Raw genomic sequence first — 21,907 nt, forward strand, 5'->3', positions numbered from 1 at the left:
TTCCCCATTTTTTTTTCCCCACTATAAGTAAATAGTATTGAAACAAATCTGCTGTACTTTCTGCTCAACGAACTTGTATCTAAATTAGTTTTCTGACAGGCTTCGCTATCAAGAAAAATGGAACTGGTAAAATGCTATCTAGCTTGGAATTAGAAGATCAGCCAATGACACTGACAGCTGCTTGCTTTGTCAGGTTTTATTATCAATTATTACTCCCTCTTAGTTAAGAGCACCTACATAGGAGGGAGCAGAAGAGACAAGAAGTGGTATAATGGGGTTATGATGCCTCTGAAACTGTGTGATGTGTGACTGCAAACACCTGCTGTGCATTAGGAAGGAAGCAGCTCTAACAGAAAAGCAAAGTCCGTGCTTTAGTAAAGACATGGAAAACAACCCAGCTAAGACTAAGATAGGCTTGGACCAAAGTCAAGAAAGCCTACTGAATTGAAATGTGAAGCTGCCTGAAGTACTGCTAACATGAAATTCAAAATAAGCGACCCTCCACTCAAAGAGTACTAACATTGTTGACTGCTGCAGTTTATTCAAACTGTTAGTGACAAGCAGATCAAGCATCAATTAATGCTTTCAAACTCCTCCAGCAGCATCATGCATGAGCCAATCAAGTTCAAAACCTTTATCCCAGTTTTGGCACAGACATGGGATGGTTTGAGACCTTAAAACAGGCAACAGAGTCTTCACAAGGGATGACAACACTGAAGACCACCAGGATGGTAGATTCATCTGAAATTCGTCTCCTGGTATGAGTGAACCATAATGAGAATAACTGTTATCAAACAATAACTTCATTTCCACCTTAAATGGTTTGAACCTGCAACTCACTCGCACACACACACACGAAACATTAAAAAAATCACAATCAGACCATAAAAATGTGCAAATGATTTCTACAGAATTATGCACAGAAACAATCATGCTGTAGTCAAAAGCAAAAAATAAGAAATCTGAAGAGGAGAGCAGGAGAAAAAAATCACTACTGTATTTCAACAGCTAAACCACAGCAAAGAATGGAAATATTATGAAGATACAAAGAAAGATCAGAAAAAAAATGAAATGCCATCTACTATGCTGTCTTGGTCAGAGAAAAAAAGGCATTTGCTTCTGAAATTTTGTGCAGTTAGAAAAGCTGTACAAAGCACTCAGCACTTCACTAAGTTTTTCATCATTTCTTCATCCCATATTATAAACACATGAATTCTGAATTGCCTTCTGGAAGCCAAGAGAATATCATGTCATTTTATACATATTTTAAATACACCATATATCATACCATTATTTTTATATACCATATTTTATCTAGAGTAACTGTCCAGAAAAGGCATCACAATAGGTTTTGACAAACTTCGATTAAAAACAACTTCACAGTGATGAAGAAGCTAAAAATTACACTAGCTAATGTTTTTGACTATAGCCCTTGTTAAGGTTTCTGTGTCTTTGTAATCTAGTTATGACGGTGCTTGTAATGTTCAATGCAGAAGGATGAATCAGACATATCTGAAGCACATTTCTATCTGCAATAACCTGCAAAACTCAAAGTCAGAAGGACTTAGATGATGATTTTACCTGCACAATTACATTTCAGCTGCACTATAAAGATTAGCAGACATACAGATGAAACTATGTCTGGGCAGAAGCAAATTCGTAGTTGCCTCAGCTAAACTTCTTACCTCTTAGATCATTTGCTCAGTAATTAGATGTTTATGTAAGTATATATACACATAAATATATTTTATATATACTTATATCAAGGCTTTAACACGGGCAACAAAATCTTTTTGAAGGGTGACAATACCAAAGATCACCCAAACAGTATGTGTGCACATATATATGTACACATATTTATATGTAAATATCCACTCAGGTGTAAGAAAACTTAGGTGTAAGAAAACTTACACCTGAGTGGATATTTACACCTGATATTTCTGTTAAACACCTTTTGCTGAAAATGCCACAGGGCAACTGTATCACTTGTTTTTTTTTTTCTTCCTAGAAATTAAGTTACATTCTGAATTTATTAAATGATCTCCACAAAAAAATACCTTTGGACTTCTTAAGTGACAGTTCTCTTACCATTGCTATTCAGTGTCTTCATAATAACTTCCATTTGAGCAAACTCATAGTTGTAGTCTGGCTCTGAAGAAGCTTCACTGGCTGCATCCAGATCATGCTCTCCTAACAAAGCTTCTTTCTCAAAGTCTTTCAGCCAATCTCTTCTTTTCCTCTTTGGTAAATTGATTCTGCGTAAAAATAAAAATTCAGTTTCTAAAAGGTTTATGAAGAACAGTGCAGGGAAAAAAAGACTGAATGTAAGAAAGCTGGTAAATAAATATAAACTATTACCTAAAAAAGTGGTTGTTTCCCCATAATATTCTATCTCCATGCCATAACTGAGTGACAGAACATACCAGCGTACCATTTACACAGGATCTGAAAAAAGAAAATACAATTTCAGAAAAATCCTAAATCTGAATGGTTGAGAAGTATTGTTTCTCTCACGTACAGACAGTGATTTATATTACACAATGTACAAATCACCTGGGTTCTCATTGAAGTATGAATGAGAAAGTTACTGGTCTGATTCCTCGCATCAGAAGTAAAAACCAAACCTCTTTCCATTTCAGCTCTGACTGATGCAAATTCTCAGTAAATACACAGATAAGATTACTGTTAGCTGAATTTTTACTGCCTATTTTTCAAACTGGGTCACTACCTGTTTCTTATGAAGACTACAAACTTGGTTGCATATAAATCCTGTTGACAGAGCTCTCCAAGGTAGAGGGCAATCCATACATGTAAAACATACTGCTAACATACAAGGCACTCAACTATAATTAAAGACCCTAGGATCTAAATTGCATACTTGTAAGTAACTAAACAGTAAAGTTAAGCCAATAGTATTGCATATCATTTGTCAGAGATTAAGTGATAAAGACATTTAGAATTCTATGCAAGAATCCACAGCAGAAACAAAAGAAGAATACGACTTCCCAACACATATTTAATAGACACAGTAGTAGTAGTGGCCTTTGGATCTCTCTTCTCACCTCTTCTCTCAGAAAATACGGAGCTTTACAAAAGGAACTTCTCAGAGGCAAGTTTTCTCCTCACACATAAAGAACCAGCCTCCTATCCCATCATCAGGTTGAAATAGCCAGGAGCAACTCTGTCACCTTGCTACCAGCCAATATATAAATAAGCAGTGGTTCCTCATTTCTAATGATTTCTTTCTTGTGATGGTTTATTCTGAGCTAAACCACTGACAGCTCATCATTAGGCAGTGGCATGTGGGGGTGTGTGAGGAAATCTTAGTTCCATCTCTGAAGTCACTTACACCACAGCTACTCATTGATCAAAAAAGAAAGATATTTCTGACTTGGTAAGATAAAAACACATGCAAGTCATCTTCTGGTAATGAAAAGCAAACACTTTGCTGAGGAGCAAACAAGTGTTGTTGACCGTCCTTACCTTGCATTTTCTTTTGGTGTGAGTGTGACTTCTCCATCCAAAGCAATATCAATCTCACAGTGTTCAGGTTGGATTCCTATACCAAAGAGCTGTATGTCCTGAGAGGTATCTGCACCAACTCTTGTGTGATCCTGGAAAATAAGCTATTAGTTAGAGAGAAGCAAACTATTGCCGTTTACATAACTAAAGCAATATTAGTTGAAGTATTGAGGCTCCACCATCTACATGTTGTCCTTTGCTAGATATTTTTATAGAGCAGACATGGTGCCATAGTAGATTTGAGGACTGGAAAGGTGATTCATACACTTCTGTTCTGCTCTGCACTTGATCTTCCTACAGCTTCAAGAAAAGCAAAATAAAGCAGCTGATAGACAAATTCTGATTTTAAAATATTCCCAGACTACGCATGCATATAAGCAATGATACAGAGAAGAATACAAGCCATGTCATGCAGCCATGTGAAACAAAGGATAACAGGGAAAGTGAGAGACACAATTGTCTGCTTTTTCAGATGACAACTATATTAATAATGCAGCTAAACATACTAATCTCCACATAATTGCAAATCATACTGTAAATCTTGCTGAAAAACTGTATTTTACTGTATGTTGTAGTCTATTTGCTACTCTTCAAATATAAAAGCCTTATCTCAACCACTAAAGCAGAAAAATACCCATAAAACAGATAAGATAGCCTTTTCTATCTTGTTAACAAGAGTATTTCCTACTCAGCCTGCCTTATTAGGTTTGCATTTGAAACTCTGACAGGAAGACTATTCTAAACTGAATGATATGGAAGATAGTAGAACAAGGAAAATATATTTCAGCATATTTTTAACAGGGCTTCCTTCTCACTTTCCCTCCTCACCTGGCACCTTTTTCCTTTCTTTTTTCTTAAAGCTTTTTCTCCCATTGAAGCCTATGGTTACTCCTATGATTATGGCTAAACAGGATCCCTTTACACCCACTGAATATTTAAGAAAATTCTCAACTCACTAACAAAAAGAAGCATCTTACACCAGGCTCTTACTGCAGGAAGAAAAGCTTTTTAGTCCAAAAAGTAAAAAACCTAGTATTTATCTCAATTCTGGCAAATACTGAATACTGCTTCCACTGTTGGCAATCAGTAGGTCAATTAGGAAACTACTGAAGCTGAACTGCAAGGGAAAAAGTAAACTTGAACAGCAGGAGGAGTCCTATTCTACTTTAGTGCAACTAGTCGTATCAATCTAAATACACTCTGAATTATAAATCGAGCCAGAAATCAAAAACAATAAATGTTTACATAGAATGCAAGAACATCTTGTATGTGCTCTTACCTTCAGATAGTAAACCAAAAGTTCATTGAGTGCAGGGTCTGCATTCAGGTTCACCAGATAACACTTGTCATCTCCAACCTTGATACCTGAAGACTCTAGGGAAATCCCCATGCTCTCTAGCTGTCTTTGTCTCTCCTGCAAGCACAAAAATAGATTAATCTTGGCTGCTGCAATATGTAGAGACAAGTATACCAATACCAAGTAAATAAAAGCACAGCATCTGGAGCTGAAGATTAATACACCCTTAGTATATAACAGAAAAACAGAACTTAGGACAGTGATCAAATATATTATTAATTTTTATACACCAATAATAAAAGGTTAGACTTAATCCTCAAACACATGCTTTAATAACTATATCAGAGGTACTCAGGCATTAGAGTGTGGCTTTGAATCTTTAAATTATTAAAAACTAATCTCAATTGCAGCGAAAAGGAAGATAAGTCAGATAATTTTGGGAAGAGCATGTTGCAGTTTAGGCTTACAGTTTTCCAGTATTATTATTAATGCAGCTAAAGCATCTGCTTGGTTCAAACATGTCATTTGCTCTGTCATAGCTTTATCTTTTTCTTGGCTGTTTTGGGTTTGGCCAGTTAGGTTCTGCATTTTTTTGTGTCTGTTTATTTAGCAGTGACTGCACCAAAGTGTGCTTCTGGAACATTAAGACTAGAAAGGATAACCAACAGAAGTCACTCTTCAAGCTACAGATGGTAGAAATGATGGAAAGATACACTGGAATCCCAAAGTCTTATTCCAAGTATGATAATAAAAAACAAACATTAGTGAATACCTGGATTCATTTCCTTTCTCTGGTTAAGAAAACACTATAAGCCACAGCAAATGTAAAGAACAAACACTACCCAAAATTCCAATCCTTTTGTAATTCTTGGTTTTCTTAGCCATTCCAAGGGAAATTGTTCAAGACCCCATTGCATTCTTATAGAAGAACATCTCAAATGCATTTTCGTGTTCTAATTTCAAATGAAATATTAGCCTTTATTAATTACACCATGATAAAACCACATTTATTCTAATGAAATTCAGACTGAAAGAAAATGGAGAGCAGAGAAACGGAATACAGCATAGTTCACCAGAGCTCAAGAAATTCATCTGACTTGTGCTCAATGAATATCTGACCTTTTCTCCTCAAAATTTCTGAAATACCTGTGCAATTTCTTCTGTTTTCCTTAGCTTTTCTTCCCAGGTGACAGTTAATTCCTTTATTAGCTTTTCGGACTCTTCCAATTTTTCCTTCAGTTCTGGAGCCTTCATGGCCTAAAAGACGGGGATTAGCAAATTCTTAAGGTACAGTTCACATTGCAACAGTTGCTTAAAAAAAGGGAAACTGAACACAGCCAACAGAACATCAAATGCTGTAGATACAGGATAGGTTTCAACTATTTTCCTGGGTATTTTGTGGCAGAAGAGGAAGAAACAGGTCATTAGCAAAGGAAAAGGACAGAATAATAGAATGGTCTGGGTCAGAAGGGACCTAAAGCAGGGACACCTCTCGTTAAACCAGGTTGCTCAAAGCCCCATGCAACTGGCCTTGAAAGCCTCCAAGAAGGGAATATCCCCAGCCTCTCCAGGCAACCCGTCCCAGTGTCTCACCACCCTCACAGTAAATAATTTCTTCCTAACATCTAGTATAAACACATACCCTTCTTCCATTTTAAAACCTGGAACCCTTGCCCTGTCACTACATGCCCTTACAAAAAATCCCTCCCTAGCTTACCTCCAGGCCCCCTTCAGGTACTGGAAGGCCACTATAAAAGGTCCCCCTGGAGCCTCCTCTTCTCCAAGATGCAGAGCCCAGCTCTCTCAGCCTGTCCTCATAGGGGAGGTGCTCCAGCCCTCTGACCATCTTCATGGCCCTCCTATGGACCTGCTCCAACAGCTCCATGCCCCTCCTTTGCTGGGACCCAAGAACTGGATGCAGTACCACAGGTGAGGCCTCACCAGCACAGAGCAGAGGGGCAGAATCACCTCTCTCGACCTGCTTCTCTTGATGCAACCCAGGATATATTTGGCCTTCTGGGCTGCAAGTGCACTTTGCCAGCTCATGTTCAGTCCTTCATCAGGTGACACTCAAATCCTTCTCTTTAAGAAATCACCCTATAACACGTCCTGATTTGAAACAACTGAAGGTCTACACAGCACTACATAGGCTAATGGAACTACACAGGCCAACAAAATCTGCAGGCCTGGCCACTCAATCTTCACTGTCTGTATAAAAATACCCGAGTATTTTACATCTCTTAAGTCTGAGTTGTCTGAAGTTCAAATCCAAAGCCTTCCTTCCAATAATAGTTTTAAACACAAATTCCTCTTGATATTTAGCTTTCCATTCTATCTTGCTTTTGTAAGCGTTCCTAGAGTTTCACTTAAGCATTTAAGAATGACACCATTGATTACCTCTGAAGGAAGGCATGCACTGAAGCTAACACAGGCTTCTCATTTCACAATAGGAAAGAAAAGCAAGGGGATTGAATATGTTCCACTCCAAATAAGAGCTCAATGTGCTGGCCTATAACTTCATGTGATTGTTTTCAACAGAAAGTTGAAGAGACAGAAGAAGAGAAAAAGCTTTAAAAAATTAGTAAAACTACAAGCAACCTCCTACTTTCCTGTTGGCAGCCACAGTCTGCCAACAAAACTAAGAACAGACTAGAAGAATATTTTATTATTTGAAATACAGAATTACAATAGATTTCTATTTGGAAAAAAAAAAGTGAATGGTTCCTTTTCCATACGGCAGTTTTCCTCATTTGATCCTGTAAGGGACTGCTTGTATAGGCAATGTGACTTCTTAGACAAATGTAAAGTTTAAACACCACTCCAGTTTACCGTAAGACATACTTCTGGTATTCTTTTTCCCCCACAGCTATTACGTGTTGCCAGAAAATATTAGAAATGTTTTCCTATACTACAGTGCCCCATTTCCTCGGATATCACCAAAAGTACTTCTACACTGATAATTTACGCTCTGATTAGAAATGTATTTTTAGTATATGCAGCAGTCACACAGCATTAACTCTTCAGCCAATAGAATACTGCTAGTTTTGGTTTTGCAGTTTTAAAGATCCTTGATAAATTTTTACAAATGTCAGTGACAGAAATGTCCCACATATTTTGTCATCCAGTACCAGGATTTACATCTTCTCATTTTTCCGTTTGGCATAATAAGAATATATAGTCCACCAATTTAGAAAAATCTGCTAGCAAGTATATACAATTAAGTTCTCTTGTAGCTCTTATCTGTGCTGCTTCATTTACTACATGACACAAAGTTTTTCAAGAACAGTCTATTCTGACACAGATCAACACCTGTACAATGTTGTCCTCATTTAAAGTTACTATAAAGAAACAAACTCAGGAAACAAGGTTATTATTTTTTTTTTTAAATAAGTGTAAGACTTCCTCTTCTGATTTTGAAGGACTTCAACATAAATCCAGTCTTCCAGCTCGTTCAACATTTGTTCAGGTTACTCAATTTATTTTGTACCATGAATAACATTACCTCAGCCTGCGAGAGCTGTTCTTTCAGTTTTTCAACTTCTTCACGTAATTCTCTGATGACCCTGGCATTTGGATCTTCATTCACCACAGCATGATTAACTATCCTTTTGGCTCTGTCTGCGTATCTTAGAGTAGATAGTGTTTCTTCGTAATTGTCTGCTGCTGGACTAATTGTGGCTATCATGGCAGTTTGGCTGTTTCCTCCCAGATTGTCCTGTAGAGTACAGCCACAGAAATTTGAGAATTAAGAACTGTTCTGAGATTATGCTGTCTCTTTACAAAGATACTTAAAATGCAAATCTCACTATTTGGACACTGATTTACATTCTGATGTAAACTGATCAATACGATCCATAAATATTCCCAACCACCTCCATCAGCTTTAGTCCCAATGCAATTGAAAATTCACCAAATAGGACTTTACATTCAATTAACACAGTAAATGCTCATCTCAATATATTACTTGGGATATCTTGTAGCAATGACCTCCTTTGCTCACTTCTTTTAAAAAAAAAAAAAAAGATTACAATCTCTTAAGTACACAGTTATGCTACAACCTATTAAGCTAACAGCTTATGAACATGTTGAACAGAAAATATTAATTACCTTGAGAAGCCAAGTGAGTACAGAGTCTCTGTAAGGCACAAACTTATTCTTCCCTTTCCCTGCTGCTTGATCAGCAAGTGATGATATAACCAACCCAAGCGTTGAAAGGGATCTATGAAGCCAACAGCACAAAACAGCTTTGAACACGTACTTCAAAAGTACATTTAATAAAACAAACAGAATGGTTTAATTTGTGCTCTGCAAAATTTCACATCCAGCTTTTATAAAATAATTTGAGCTGGAAATGACCAAGGGAGATCAAAACAAGGCAATGCATCTATTAAAGCTGCATACTTGGAACAAAAAACAGTTATGTACAGTGTTTAATCTTACCTAGTACTAACAAAGTTTCAGGAAGACCAGGTTGAAACATTTAGGTATCATAGTTTGACAATTGTAAAGCAGGCTGCGTCAGTATATGGAGAATCATAGAATGAATCACAGAATGGCCTGCGTTGCAAAGGACCACAATGCTCATCCAGTTCCAACCCCCTGCTGTGTGCAGGGTCACCAACCAGCAGACCAGGCTGCCCAGAGCCACATCCAGCCTGGCCTTGAATGCCTGCAGGGATGGGGCATCCACAGCCTCCTTGGGCAACCTGTTCCAGTGCCTCACCACCCTGTGTGAAAAACTTTCTCCCAAGAACAGCTTTAGATTAGACACCTACCTTATCTCAGAGACTAAGAATCTTTCCATCTTGGACACTGCCTCATGACAATATTAGGAGTTAGCATTGGCAGTGCAGCAATAATCCCCTGTCTCTAGGAACAACATTTTAAGAGCACTAGTTTAACAGCTGACTAAAACTGAACTATACTCATAAGGAGGAATCTACAAGACAAAGTCAGTTATGGTGCAGAAGAACTAGTCTGGTGAGTTACCTAGTAACCAACCAGCAATTACATGACAGTGGAAGACTGCTCATCACAAGAGAAAAATATCCCTTTTCAAAGGAGCTGACTTACAGTCGAGGTGATGCCTCACTAGGATCTTCTATGGGGAAGAATAGATTCCTATCCCAATCATAAAAATGTTGCATGAATGTAAACATGAGAACAGAAAAATTCTCCAAACTGCTTGGTACACAAACATCCCATTACTCTAGAATACTGAAGAAACTAAGAGCTTGTTCATTTTGGTACATGTACCACTTCCACCAACAAGTGTTTAACTATTAGCAACCTTTGCAAAGCATCTATGCATTATATATTCCAATTATTACACAACCTTGTGTAAATACTAAACGACACTGGAGCAAGTTTAAGATAATGAGCTGGTTTAAGAGCCTGAGAGCTTTAACCAGATGCCTAAAGAGTAGTAAAAACAGAATGCTGGAGCTCAAGAACATACTGGTCCATCATACTTGTAAAGAACATCTGGATAATTGAGCATAACTACCAAGGAAACTTGTAGCCTTGTGATTGGGTAGTTAAATAAAACTTTGATTGTACTGTTCCACTCCATCCTTTTGAGTTTCTTTAAACTACTAGAGCCATTTTAATCGTAACATAGTCTTAATGCTTTTTGAAAATCCTAGTGGTTCTGAACGACAAAAGCATTGCAGAATATTTCAAAAAAGATATGTGAGGTTAAGGTGAGACGATCTGTTAAAAAAGTCACAAAAGATGTGCATAGCACCAGGAAACGCAGTGGCATGAAGACAGTAAAGACCTGAAAGCAAAACTAAATTGAAAAGAACCTTAAGGATCTCCTAAATTTGTCTAAAGGATAACTTTCCAACCCATGCCTGAAAAATTCACAGCAAAAAGAACAGTTAATTTAGGGTTGGGGTTTTTTTGCCCCAACAAAAAACCTTACAACTCCCAAAAGCCTGTGGGAAGAGGATGGGGGAGGGAGAATTGGTTCTTGTCTCCAATCTTTCAGTCTTTCACCTGCACAGACTGGGAAGACAGCATGCTAAACATGCGAGAACAAACAGTAGGATGCTATATGCTGCTCCCTAGCAGACTCCTACAGCGTAAGTGAAAAAGCACTAGCAGCACACTCCCAGTGGAGTCCACCTTCGAGGATTATGAAGTTAAAAGAAAACAACAAAACCCACACACTTCAATTTACGTTCCTCCAATTCCTCTTACTGATTTTAAATGAGAAAAAATGTGAAAATCAAAGCCAAAAAGTGAGGGAGGGGGAAGAATATTTTTCTTACCTTAAAGAAATCGAAATGGGGATAGGAAAGACAGGGATTCAGGAAGGCCCACCATTGATAATTATTTCACAACAGGGCTGCAATTTTAGTTATAGGCACTGTGTTGTAGTAATTAGCAAGTTATAACTTTGTTTATTAACACCAGATTAAAGGAAGTAATATTTCTGCTCCAGAAATATAATGAAATACCATTTTTTTTATTAAGACTATTAACGTCTGTATTAACAACCAAACTGGTGTACTTTAAGTGTTCTACTTAAGATTTCATAATACAAAGCTGTTAAAAGATTCTAAGGGAAGTACTAAAAGAAATGGCAGTGCAATATAATTACAGGACTCAGTAGTTGCTTTGCTTTATGCTGGATGATGCATCAGAGATCTGTCATTACTTTGATCCTATCTCAAACCACCTACATAATGAATCAACCAAAAGGCCCGAGCCAACAGTGCACAACAGACTGAGGCAGTTCAGAAGAAACAGAGCAAGCTTACATGGTGCAAGACCATGGGAAAGTGCTGTTTCTGCATGCTTTCTGTTCTCCTTGACCCTCTCCATCAAGTGTGAACAGGCTGTCTTTGCTACCGTGCATCTGGAAGCTTGCACACTCCCAGCAAGGATCTGAGTCAGCAGCATCCAAGGGCAGGTGGTTCTTTTCTGCAGGGAAGAACTCTGTCCCTAAATGACATCCATTTAAGCTACTTCTGTACACTTTCCTTCCAATTTTTTTTTAAGCAGACGAAGCCCTTCTTTCTAATAATAAAAACTGTGAATATGAACACCCTCCTCTTAAAAGAGCTTGAAGCCAGTCTTCTCCCAGAACATTCCCTCCCACCCCATCTTTACCCTTTAAAAAACTTATTTTTGCATTCTCAACTTAAGATGACAATAGCTACGATATTTCTAATCACAGTTAAAATTATAGGCTGTTCATAGAACATTCTTCCTAGCCACTAACTGACAGCTTGCTTACTCCATTTACTCCTGCTGTTGTACTCTAGAAATTCTTCTACTACACCATAAATTATTAAACATCTGCATTTCTACACTCAGTATAGGAACTAGAGCACGTAGGCATTAACAAGCACACACAGCTTTCTTACGATTTTGGAAAGTCTCATAAGAACCAGGAAAATAAAGACAGCAGATGCCCAGAAACACCGTCATGACCTAAGGCAACTTCACACCAGTGCTGAGAAAAAGTGGAAGTTCCTTATTACAGCTTTACAAAACCATTAACAAGATCACACAACTCTCAGCTGTTTCAGTAAGCAACAGAGCAATTCAGCACATCCACTCTGTACTGGGTCATGCTGACCCAATATGTGAAAGAGTTTACAGTACAGGAAGCTGTGAGACTGAGGCAGCAGTGACATTGGCACTAAGCTGGTTTCATGCAGAAACAGCAGAGAAATCTGCAGAGACTATCAAACTATGGAGTTTTGGAAGCACAGCAAAAGTACAATCTTCTTGTCTTGTAAATACAGAAACAGTTATGTTATTTGCCTGTTCTTCAAGGCATCAAAACATACAACAAGCAAGAAATTTAACTGCCAGGTAGTTACGGTAGGTCTGTTTTTATCTGAATAAACAGTTGATGCTACCAACGCAAATTACTGCTATTTTATGAAAGAATAAAAGTTTAAAAAAATGGAAGGTGGCATAGCAAGGTACGTGGTTTAAGTAGTCTGTATTACTACAGAAAGATTACTGCCTGTCCCTAATAAGCATGGTATGTTGTACACATTACGGAAAAGAAGATTGTGTACAATGTTCTGCAACGAACTACTCTGATAAAAATGTGCATACCAATTCTGAAGCTTCCAGTGAAGACAGAATTCATTAAACTCACCAGAAGTCCAATAGACACTAAAGCACAAAACTAAGAGTTGTTTGCCTATCAGTTCCAAATGAGATCTCAAACAGAGAATGCTTAGAAAATGGTCTGAGATAACTGAGGTTTATAATATAGGAACTGATGCAAGAAGACAGAGCTGACAGCTTTTCTCTTTGAAATATCTCTTACAGAGAAATCTGGTGCTTGTATCTGAAGTCCTGTATCATTAAAAAGAAATGGCAAAAACAACCTTCCCTGTTTACACTAAGCAAACATTTTGCTAGAAAAGAAAATGAAATCTTTCTATATCTCCAGCAACACTTTCAATCTCGTAATAGCTGTTGGGGGAGTCAGCATTTGAATTTTTCCCCAAGAATTAAAAAGAAACATTTAATTTCACCCCTATTTATGCAAAAGGTAAATACAGTTTCTAGCAAAATCAAACCAAATTTAACTAGTAACCTGCAGGGTAAAGGTTCAGTACCTGCCATTAGAGAAACAGAGTCATATAATTTTCTTTCATGAGTACTATGCCAGTGCACCTACCAATCTGAAGCATTAAAACTCGTAATACATTACAGATTATGCTGTGAAGAGCAAGCGTGTTCAATTAAAGCAGATTAAACTTAAAATCATTTTAAGCATGAATGCAGTTCAAACACGTTTTTTGCTCTCACTGTTAACTTCAGAATAACATAACCTTTCGCAACATTTTAAAGGTAAGTACAGAATTTGTAGCTTTTAATATTAAGAGTCTGATTTTTTTTTTTCCCAGGAAAATTAGTATGTGTAAGACAATGGTAATATTGTGCTAAAGTCTTGCTTTTGGGCAACAACACACTAATTACAGTTAAAAAAAGTGCCTGGAAACTTGTCATTGCTTGAGTACAGATGCCCAAGGCAACGTTAAACTTACATAGTTTCATTCTGATCTGGTTTTCTTGAACTGTGAATTATACTCTTACACAGTTTAATACCTGTTGGAACAAAGCCATTCAACTCTGCAACTTTGCATTCCTTGAGCATACGATGAGACAAACACATGAGCCTGGGGACAGGGTGGATAAATGAATCACAAAAGGTACATCCATAATTAAAGAGTGCTACCGTCACTTTTTCCAGATAATATTCATACAGCTATCATCTGAGTCAACTATGAATCAAAGTCTCTGTACTGATGTTAAAAAAAAACCCAAACAGATGGTATTCAGTACAGAGCAACTGAAAGGGATGCGTCTGACTAGATGCAGCATTTGAACCAACTTGTAACAAGCACACCAAAACAGGAGACTGAGGAAGCAATGGTTGTTCTTAAAACACTATACTTTACAACCTATGCCAATGTCTTACTTGTTTATGTTGCTGCCTTCCTTCAGACGTTCTCCTGCAGCTCCTGTTTTGGACACTCTCTCACTACCAGCTAAATCCACCAGGCTGACCTTGCTGACCTTCTCTCCAGAATTCTGTGCAGATCAAATAAGGGAGAAAAACAAGATTCATGAGCATAAAATGCTAACATACCTTACACCAGCACCATTAAAGACTGCTTTCTATAACAATAATGCAAGTTGAAGCATAAAATCAAGATAAGACAGAACAAATTCTGACAGTCTTTACAGTCTGTTAAGAGCCAGTCATACACTTTATACTAAAGGGCAGAACCACTAATGAAGGCAAAGCAGCCATGTGTTAACATCAAAAACTTCCCTGCCACAGCAGACCATTAAAATATATTAATGTCAGCAACTGTTAACACCTAAGACAGATTTAACAGAGGCAATATAATCTTAAAGTCATCTAATTTTTTTTGTTTTCTCTGGCATGCTTCTGGTGTTCTCTCAACCTTAGGTTCTTGCCAATATTACTTTAATTACTCCAAAGCATTAAAAGTAGCAGCATAGCTAAGAAAATTGTGCATGCGTACCAAACAAAAAAAAAAACGGTGAGTTATGCTGAAGTCTTGACTGAGAAGATGGAACAAATCAATAGAGATACTATAATATCACTTAGCATAGCAACTCTGAAATACAAGAGCACTTCACCAAGTTGAATGGTCTTGAGAACTGAGGCAGCTTCAGTTTTAAAATAGTAAGCCATTCGCCTCTTCAGAGTTTTAGGTCATGTTAAGTGATATTACTGATGCATCTACAAATGCATGCAAAAAGCACAAGCTGCTTGTTTTAACTGACTGTTATTCAAAACAAACAGATCATTCAGCAGTTGAACAGAATAAAGAAGAAGAATTTTCCACAACTTCATAAATTAAAACAACAGAAACACATACACCAGACTGCAGGTCATAAAGTGTCTGAGTCACTATAATGTTGAAGACAGCATGAGAGCGGCTGCTTTCTTCATTCATGTTGGTTGCAGCAACTGTTCGTGATTTGTTTCCCTCTGACATCAATGACTCAATATCCTAGAGCACAAAGAATAAAAAGTGGTGTCAGGATGAAAGCAAGTTTTGTGCTTGCTGAACAAAATTCCTGACTAAATGGAAGAGTGCGTATTTCTGAGGAGAGAGAAGGGAATGTAGAATTAAAGAGAAAATTCTCTTTACATTTGGATACCAGAAAATCACAGAATGGTTTGGGTTGGAAAGGATCCTCAAGACCATCCAATTTGAACCCACTTGCTGTGGCTGCGTTGCCACCCATTAGGTCAGGCTGCTCAAGGTCCCAAACAACCTCACTTTGAGGGCCTTGAAGAATGCACTGACAGAGAAGAGATCTAATTTTGCAGAATAATGTTAAATCATAACTTTGCTTTAAGCAGGGCACCAAAAGCCCAGCAACAATATTCAGTACACATACTCCTTATCTGTTGCTGAAATACGTTGGCAAAACCCACATTACAAATCATATTGTGCAATGCCAGTAATCAGGCAAACAGATCTACTTACAGAAGTAAACACAATGCTTTTTTTTTCCTGAACTGCATTAAAGCCATACTCTTTGAATTGGCTCAAAGTGTTGCACCACTTGAAGCCTGTACCCTTCTATTCAAGTAAAAATAAAGATGATTCTCATATATCTGTTTGCTGAGTATCCAAGACACTTCCATAAGTCATCAGACAAAAATTAGGTATGAACAAAATTTTCTAAAATTCAAGCAAATAATGTCAAAGTATGCAGTTTACCGTAAAAGCTGCAAAATTGGTTTTTACATTAGATATGACAGGTGCTTCAGAGAAATAAATATTCCCATTAGACGAGAAATGTTTTTCACACATCACTGTAAAAAAATGATTTTTTAATAAACCAACCCGAAACAAAGAAAAAAGCATAACAAAAGAAAACCCAAATAGATTTCCTAAAACAGCTTCCTTGTAAAAAGGGCTACGCAATTCACAGAACTGCATCACTGCAATTCCTCTGTATCCAATGAAGTTCATTGGATTCTACAATACTGATATATTTGAATGCATTTTAGTAACTCAGCTGGGCTCAGATGTTGTCATTACTTAAATTAGCAGCTATATAAACCATGTTGTGCATTCTCATGCAATATACTTCTATAAAGTGTATTCAACAACAACAAAAGCAACAGAATGCACACTGAAAGACCTAATTTTCTTAGTGTGGAAGCCTCAGATTTCAAGAAAACATGGCAAGAAAATGTGACGTGCTTGGTATTTATTACATAAATGAGAACCCGCAAAGTGAAGTGATATTACTGCTATATTTTTAACCAACATAAAAGTGAAATGAAAGCTTTTACATGACATAAATATTCCTGGAAGCACTAGAGGAGGTACCTGCGATTGTCAGAGGCTGCAAACACCTAGGAAAACAAAACTTCTGAGTGGGTATTAGTTTACCTACAATATGATTTCCTATCACTTAGGTACACAGATGCTGTTTCCAAATCTTTCATAGGTTCAGATTTACCTCAAAGTTCGTAACAGCCAGCTGAGACAAGCCATCTACATATGGTCCCAACACTTTGTGCTCTCGAACCTTAAGAGACTGCCGACTCCTACGGAATAAACAGCCTTTATGCACAAACCACTACTGTGAACTTCATTTCAACTAAAAGACATAGATTAACATCTACAATACACAAGATTTTTATCATTTCACAGTATGTAGCTTTTTTGTTTTTCAAGCAATAATGGGAATAAAAATATCAATCTGACAGGTTTCAATCAGAACACACAAATTACTTTCAGAGCATCATTCTACCACAGTATTTGTGGCCGTAGCAAAACCTGAAATACTTCATCTGGAAGGAATAGTGACAGAAGGAAACAAAATCTCTCTCATTTGCTAAAGATTCATTTCTCCATGCATTTTCCAAGTTTTACTGAAATATGTTAATGAAGTGTAAAATACACCTTTTAATTAAGTTGCATGTTTCTTCTAGTGCAGTAATGCTCACATATCAGACATCTTGTCTGATCTCTTGTCTAGACATCTCCATGCTAGAGAACCTACTCAGTATTTCTGAGTCAACAAAACAGAAGGAAGTAGAGTGCTAAGAGTATATTTGGAGGTGTTATTCCTTCCCATTCAAGAAGTCCAAATTCTAAACCAGGAAAATCAAATTGTAAATAAAGTTCACACTGTTTGTAACTGATGAAAATTTATACTTGAGCAAAGTCTGGGTCATATGACAAATATACCCCAGCTTTTTCTTCTACATAGCTTTTGATTTCTGGTATTGCAGTACTTCACTTTGCAACATTATACTATTATATTGTATATTTAGATTGATCCACACCAGGTAGTATTTCATACACAAACTTCACACTGATATTCTCTCTCATGTTTGGTACCTGATCCTTTGTAAAAAAGATATATAAACATACATTATGAAAAACCTCAAGGACTTCCAAGAGTTTATTTCTACTTAATAGTTTCAAATAAAAGCAATTAAGGTGGAGAGGAAGGGTAAAGCTACTCACCCTTTTGGGTCAAGTAGATCTCTGACTTTCTCATTGTAGATTTCCATATAGGACACTTCAACTTTAAAAGTATGAGATTCATTTTCTTCCACAGAGATTCTCTGAAATAAAGCACAACAGAGCCGTGGGATCAGACCCAGCTGCTCTGCATTACCCATCATTGAAAAGGATTTTCCTGAACCTAAGGGAAGAAAGGAGAAGAAAATGCTTTAGAATGTGGTTTCTGAGTTACTCATTTGTTCATGAAACATGTTTTAATTTCTCCAGATGCATGTATCAGAGCAACAGGGCGTTATTCTAGACAGAAGGCTCGCTCTTTGCATTACAACAAACAGAAACAAAAAGAGAAATCTTAACAGTCTCTTTTAGTAGAGCCATTACTTGGCCTCCCTTTTAACACACACACACACAAAAGACTGAATGAGCCTTGGTTGCTAACCTCTCCTTTCACACTTTCAAAGCAGCCTCAAGAGGTAGCAGTGAGGAGCATATTTACAGACCTGTGTTAAGAACTTAATACTGCCAATGGATGTGCTGAAGTTACTGTGTGTTTAAATGGGAAACCAACCTCCAAAGAAGTGACGTAAATACAAATGATATGAAGTTTAACATTAAACTTTGTATTTCTATTTATGATCTTGAATATTATCAAGCTTAGTATTTATGTTGTGCTCTTCCTACTTCACACACGTGCACAAGCAGCATCCTCTCCTTTCAGCACAAGCAGCACTTACCTGTCTGTCCATAGGCAAAAATACAAGCATTATATCCCTGAAAGGCCTTCTCAAGAATTCCTTCTCCAAGGCACTTGAACACCACTTCCTGACCTACAAAATAATTGTAAGTTTCTTTTAAGTGAACAGTGAGCTTTAACAATAACAAGAAAAATTTTTGGAGATTATTTTTACTAATGGATGCACAATGGAACAAATGATTTTGTGTATAACTGAGTGAATGAAACTCAGTGCAACAGCTACCTCTGTGTGTTTAAACATAGCGCTCGTTTTCCTGTGAAAGAAGCACGGATTCAAATGAATCATGTAAATTGAATGCTTAGAGAACTTAGAGAATAAAGATAATCTAAATTTCATATTGCAGACTTTGCAGTCTGTATGCATTCTAATGCATAATAAACTAATTCATAACAATAAACTTTACCCAAGACTTCTGCAACAGAATTGCAATGAACACATTAGTGAACTAAAATATTATAGGCATATAACAAACATAACGGTAGAAATAAGAGAAATGTTCTCTTGGGAGCTAGCCTCAGATTTCAGTATAACCCATTCTTATCTACTCCGTGTTAAGGCAATGCTGGAAGTAAGACAGAAGCATCCCGAAGACATCGAAGCAGGAAATGTACATTATGAGTGTGAGAGACTTAAACAGAACTGTCTGTCGATATACAGGAGTCAACAGTCTCTTAAAGTTCGAGAGCACAAATATATATATATTTTATATATATATTTATTATTATTATTATTATTATTAATTATTAATTATATTTTATAATTAATAAAAATTTATAATTAATTTATTATTAATTATAATTAATAATTATTAATATATTATTAAATATTATTTTTTATATATATATATATATATATATATATATATATATATATATATATATATATATAGTTGAAACATCAGCTACAGCATTTCATGTTCTAAAAAGTCATCTTTCTAAGCCAAGCTGATTTCAGATGTGCTCCAATCGTTTAGCTGCAGGAGATAAAACAGAAAGGGCATTTCTTTTGTTTGTGGTAGTACTGTACACATTTTTCTGTTTTGTTTTAAAAAGTAACGCTCAGAATTTGTACACCAAAACACGGTCACAGGTAGGCTGTCTGTCAAGTTCTGAACCACCTACACATCGAAAAGAAGAGCTGAGATAAGGAAAGCATTTACATATCTTCTGGTGCTTGATTTTAAACTTACATACACTGCCTGATGACATTCTGAACAGTGGTGAAGTCACCTATCCCAGCTCATTTAATTTTAGCAGTTGTCATTTTTCCAGTTGGAAGCAATTGTACAATGTGTGCAATAGGACTTCTTTAGCTCTCAAAATAGAACATCAGAAAACACCTAGCTGCATATATGTTGCCTGAGAATATTAACTTTCTGTGATACTTGAGTAAATGGCAGATCACTGAACACACCTGTAGTACAACCCACGGAATGCCTGTAGAATGGCTCTCCTGTATGCAAGTAAGACTAAAAATCTCTATTACTTCTATTTAACTTTAGCCTAGTTTCCCTTTTGCTATAAAGGAAAAACTAAGGCAGTGATGTCAGGTCCCTGTGTATATTTTTCAATTGTATTTCTGAGATACCAAAAGATTATTAGTACTGCTTCTTGGATTAACACAGTTCAGACTAACTTCCAAAACACTCAATACAGGAATTAAAAACAGAGAAAAGCCTGCTGTACTACATAATAATTCCATTTTCTTCCTTGGACATTAATTCACTTCTCATTCAACATGTGTATCATGAAATGACTGCATGATCATATGTTGAGAGAGTGCTGTTCAAAACCAACGTTCCTGGAAACAGCTGTAGAGAATGCTAACGAACTACTGAAGAATGCGTGAAGGAAACAAATCAGTGCAAGTGTTTAATAAGAGTGCACAACACACAAAAATTTGCTTTCCAACTCTTGAAGGCATATTTTGAGGTCGTCAAATCAAAGATGCAAGGAGCCACTTACTGCGTTGCTGATGAAGAGCGTAAAAATCAAGTAAAGATTAAAACTGAGTAAAATCATTAAGAGAAAAAAATTATTGTGAGTGAAGAACAAAATCATTTGTCAGAAGAGGAAAAATTCTTTATTGTCCTCTTCTGACTAGCAATAAATTACAACATCTGTGCTTCCTAAGAAAAAAACAGATACCAAAATACTACAAAACTAACCATAGTCATGATAATGATGAGATGGCCTACAGAATTTCTTATTGCCCAGAGGAAGAAGGCAGTTCAAATTGCACAGACAAGATTTTTTTTTTCCAGGTAAGTTTTTATGGGCTTAACAACCCAGACATTGACAAATAGGCCATTCAAGAATGATGTTTAGAGGAAACAGTTGAACTACCATGTGATAAAAATGAAAAAAATGTTTCTAAATGAAAAGAACACAGGAAAGAACAGAAGAATTTAAATTTCAATTACAGGTATTTTATTATTTTTCTCATGCAGTGGTGGTGCTCCTAAGGGCAGGAGCATGTCACCCATAAGATTATATGATCCAGGAGATAATTTCATCATGCAACATAAATTCTTCCTCCATGCATTTTATTAGTAGGTTCTGCAAATTGATTACAATTTATGTTATACAGAATTATGTCTAAGTGCACCTAAAGTAAGAAAATAAAACAAAATGCGGTTTTGTTGTGGTTTTGCTAAACAATCTTACATGTTCTGCAATTAAGATTTCTGCTTGTTTACAGGACTTTTCTTCCACAGATGCCAAGTGCTTAGGGAAGAGAGAAGGGGTTTTAACTCAATTCTGATTCAATTTTGCAGCACAGAAAAACCTCTTTTCATTCCACCACTATTTAGTTTCCAGAAAAATTTCCCTTAAACCTACTTGTCAAATCTTTTAGGCCCAATCTTCCAGCTGCATAAGACCATATAGCTTCTTAAGGTGGCAACTGAGGCCTGACATCGTAAGCCCTTGTTCCCTCTCCCATCTTTTGAGGAAAAAACGTGGGCAAATAAGAGATGTTTGGCATACACATGCCACCAGGCAGAGGAAAGCACACCCAAGGCTTTTTGGGGTGAGTACTGAGCTGCCAGCCTTCACAGGGCAGCCTTCCTCCTGTCTCCTCCTCCCATAGGGGTAAGGGGAGCGCAGTTTGGTGAGCTCTGCATGCATACTACTATCTAAATAATGTCATTTTAAGACCAAATGCTTCCTCTACTTTAAGGAGCAAAACAGCTAAGGTGGAAGCACATTGCAAGAAAAAAGTTTCAGACAACATTGCACTATGCTGTAAATGCTCACAACACATTTGGCAGAACCCCCAGTAACATCATCCTTCTAGGGATGCATTGCTGATCAAAA

At 36.9% G+C, this 21,907-nt stretch overlaps 1 protein-coding gene across 1 annotated transcript in view; it reads right to left on the reverse strand.

The window, feature by feature from the left end:
* The window catches only part of KIF13A (kinesin family member 13A), a gene marked incomplete at both ends in the record, with an annotated part of 107,375 nt that overhangs the window by 35,591 nt on the left and 49,877 nt on the right, over positions 1-21,907 (reverse strand). The window contains 12 exons of the mRNA XM_079533476.1: positions 2,089-2,255; positions 2,359-2,445; positions 3,484-3,614; positions 4,802-4,936; positions 5,966-6,076; positions 8,322-8,534; positions 8,927-9,038; positions 14,280-14,392; positions 15,214-15,348; positions 16,820-16,907; positions 17,836-18,016; positions 18,570-18,662. Of these exons, the coding sequence (XP_079389602.1) occupies positions 2,089-2,255; positions 2,359-2,445; positions 3,484-3,614; positions 4,802-4,936; positions 5,966-6,076; positions 8,322-8,534; positions 8,927-9,038; positions 14,280-14,392; positions 15,214-15,348; positions 16,820-16,907; positions 17,836-18,016; positions 18,570-18,662 (1,566 nt within the window). The remainder of the gene's footprint in view (positions 1-2,088; positions 2,256-2,358; positions 2,446-3,483; positions 3,615-4,801; positions 4,937-5,965; positions 6,077-8,321; positions 8,535-8,926; positions 9,039-14,279; positions 14,393-15,213; positions 15,349-16,819; positions 16,908-17,835; positions 18,017-18,569; positions 18,663-21,907) is intronic.

The sequence above is a fragment of the Tetrao urogallus genome (genome assembly GCF_951394365.1).
Source record: "Tetrao urogallus genome assembly, chromosome: 3".
Taxonomy (NCBI): Eukaryota; Metazoa; Chordata; class Aves; order Galliformes; family Phasianidae; genus Tetrao; species Tetrao urogallus.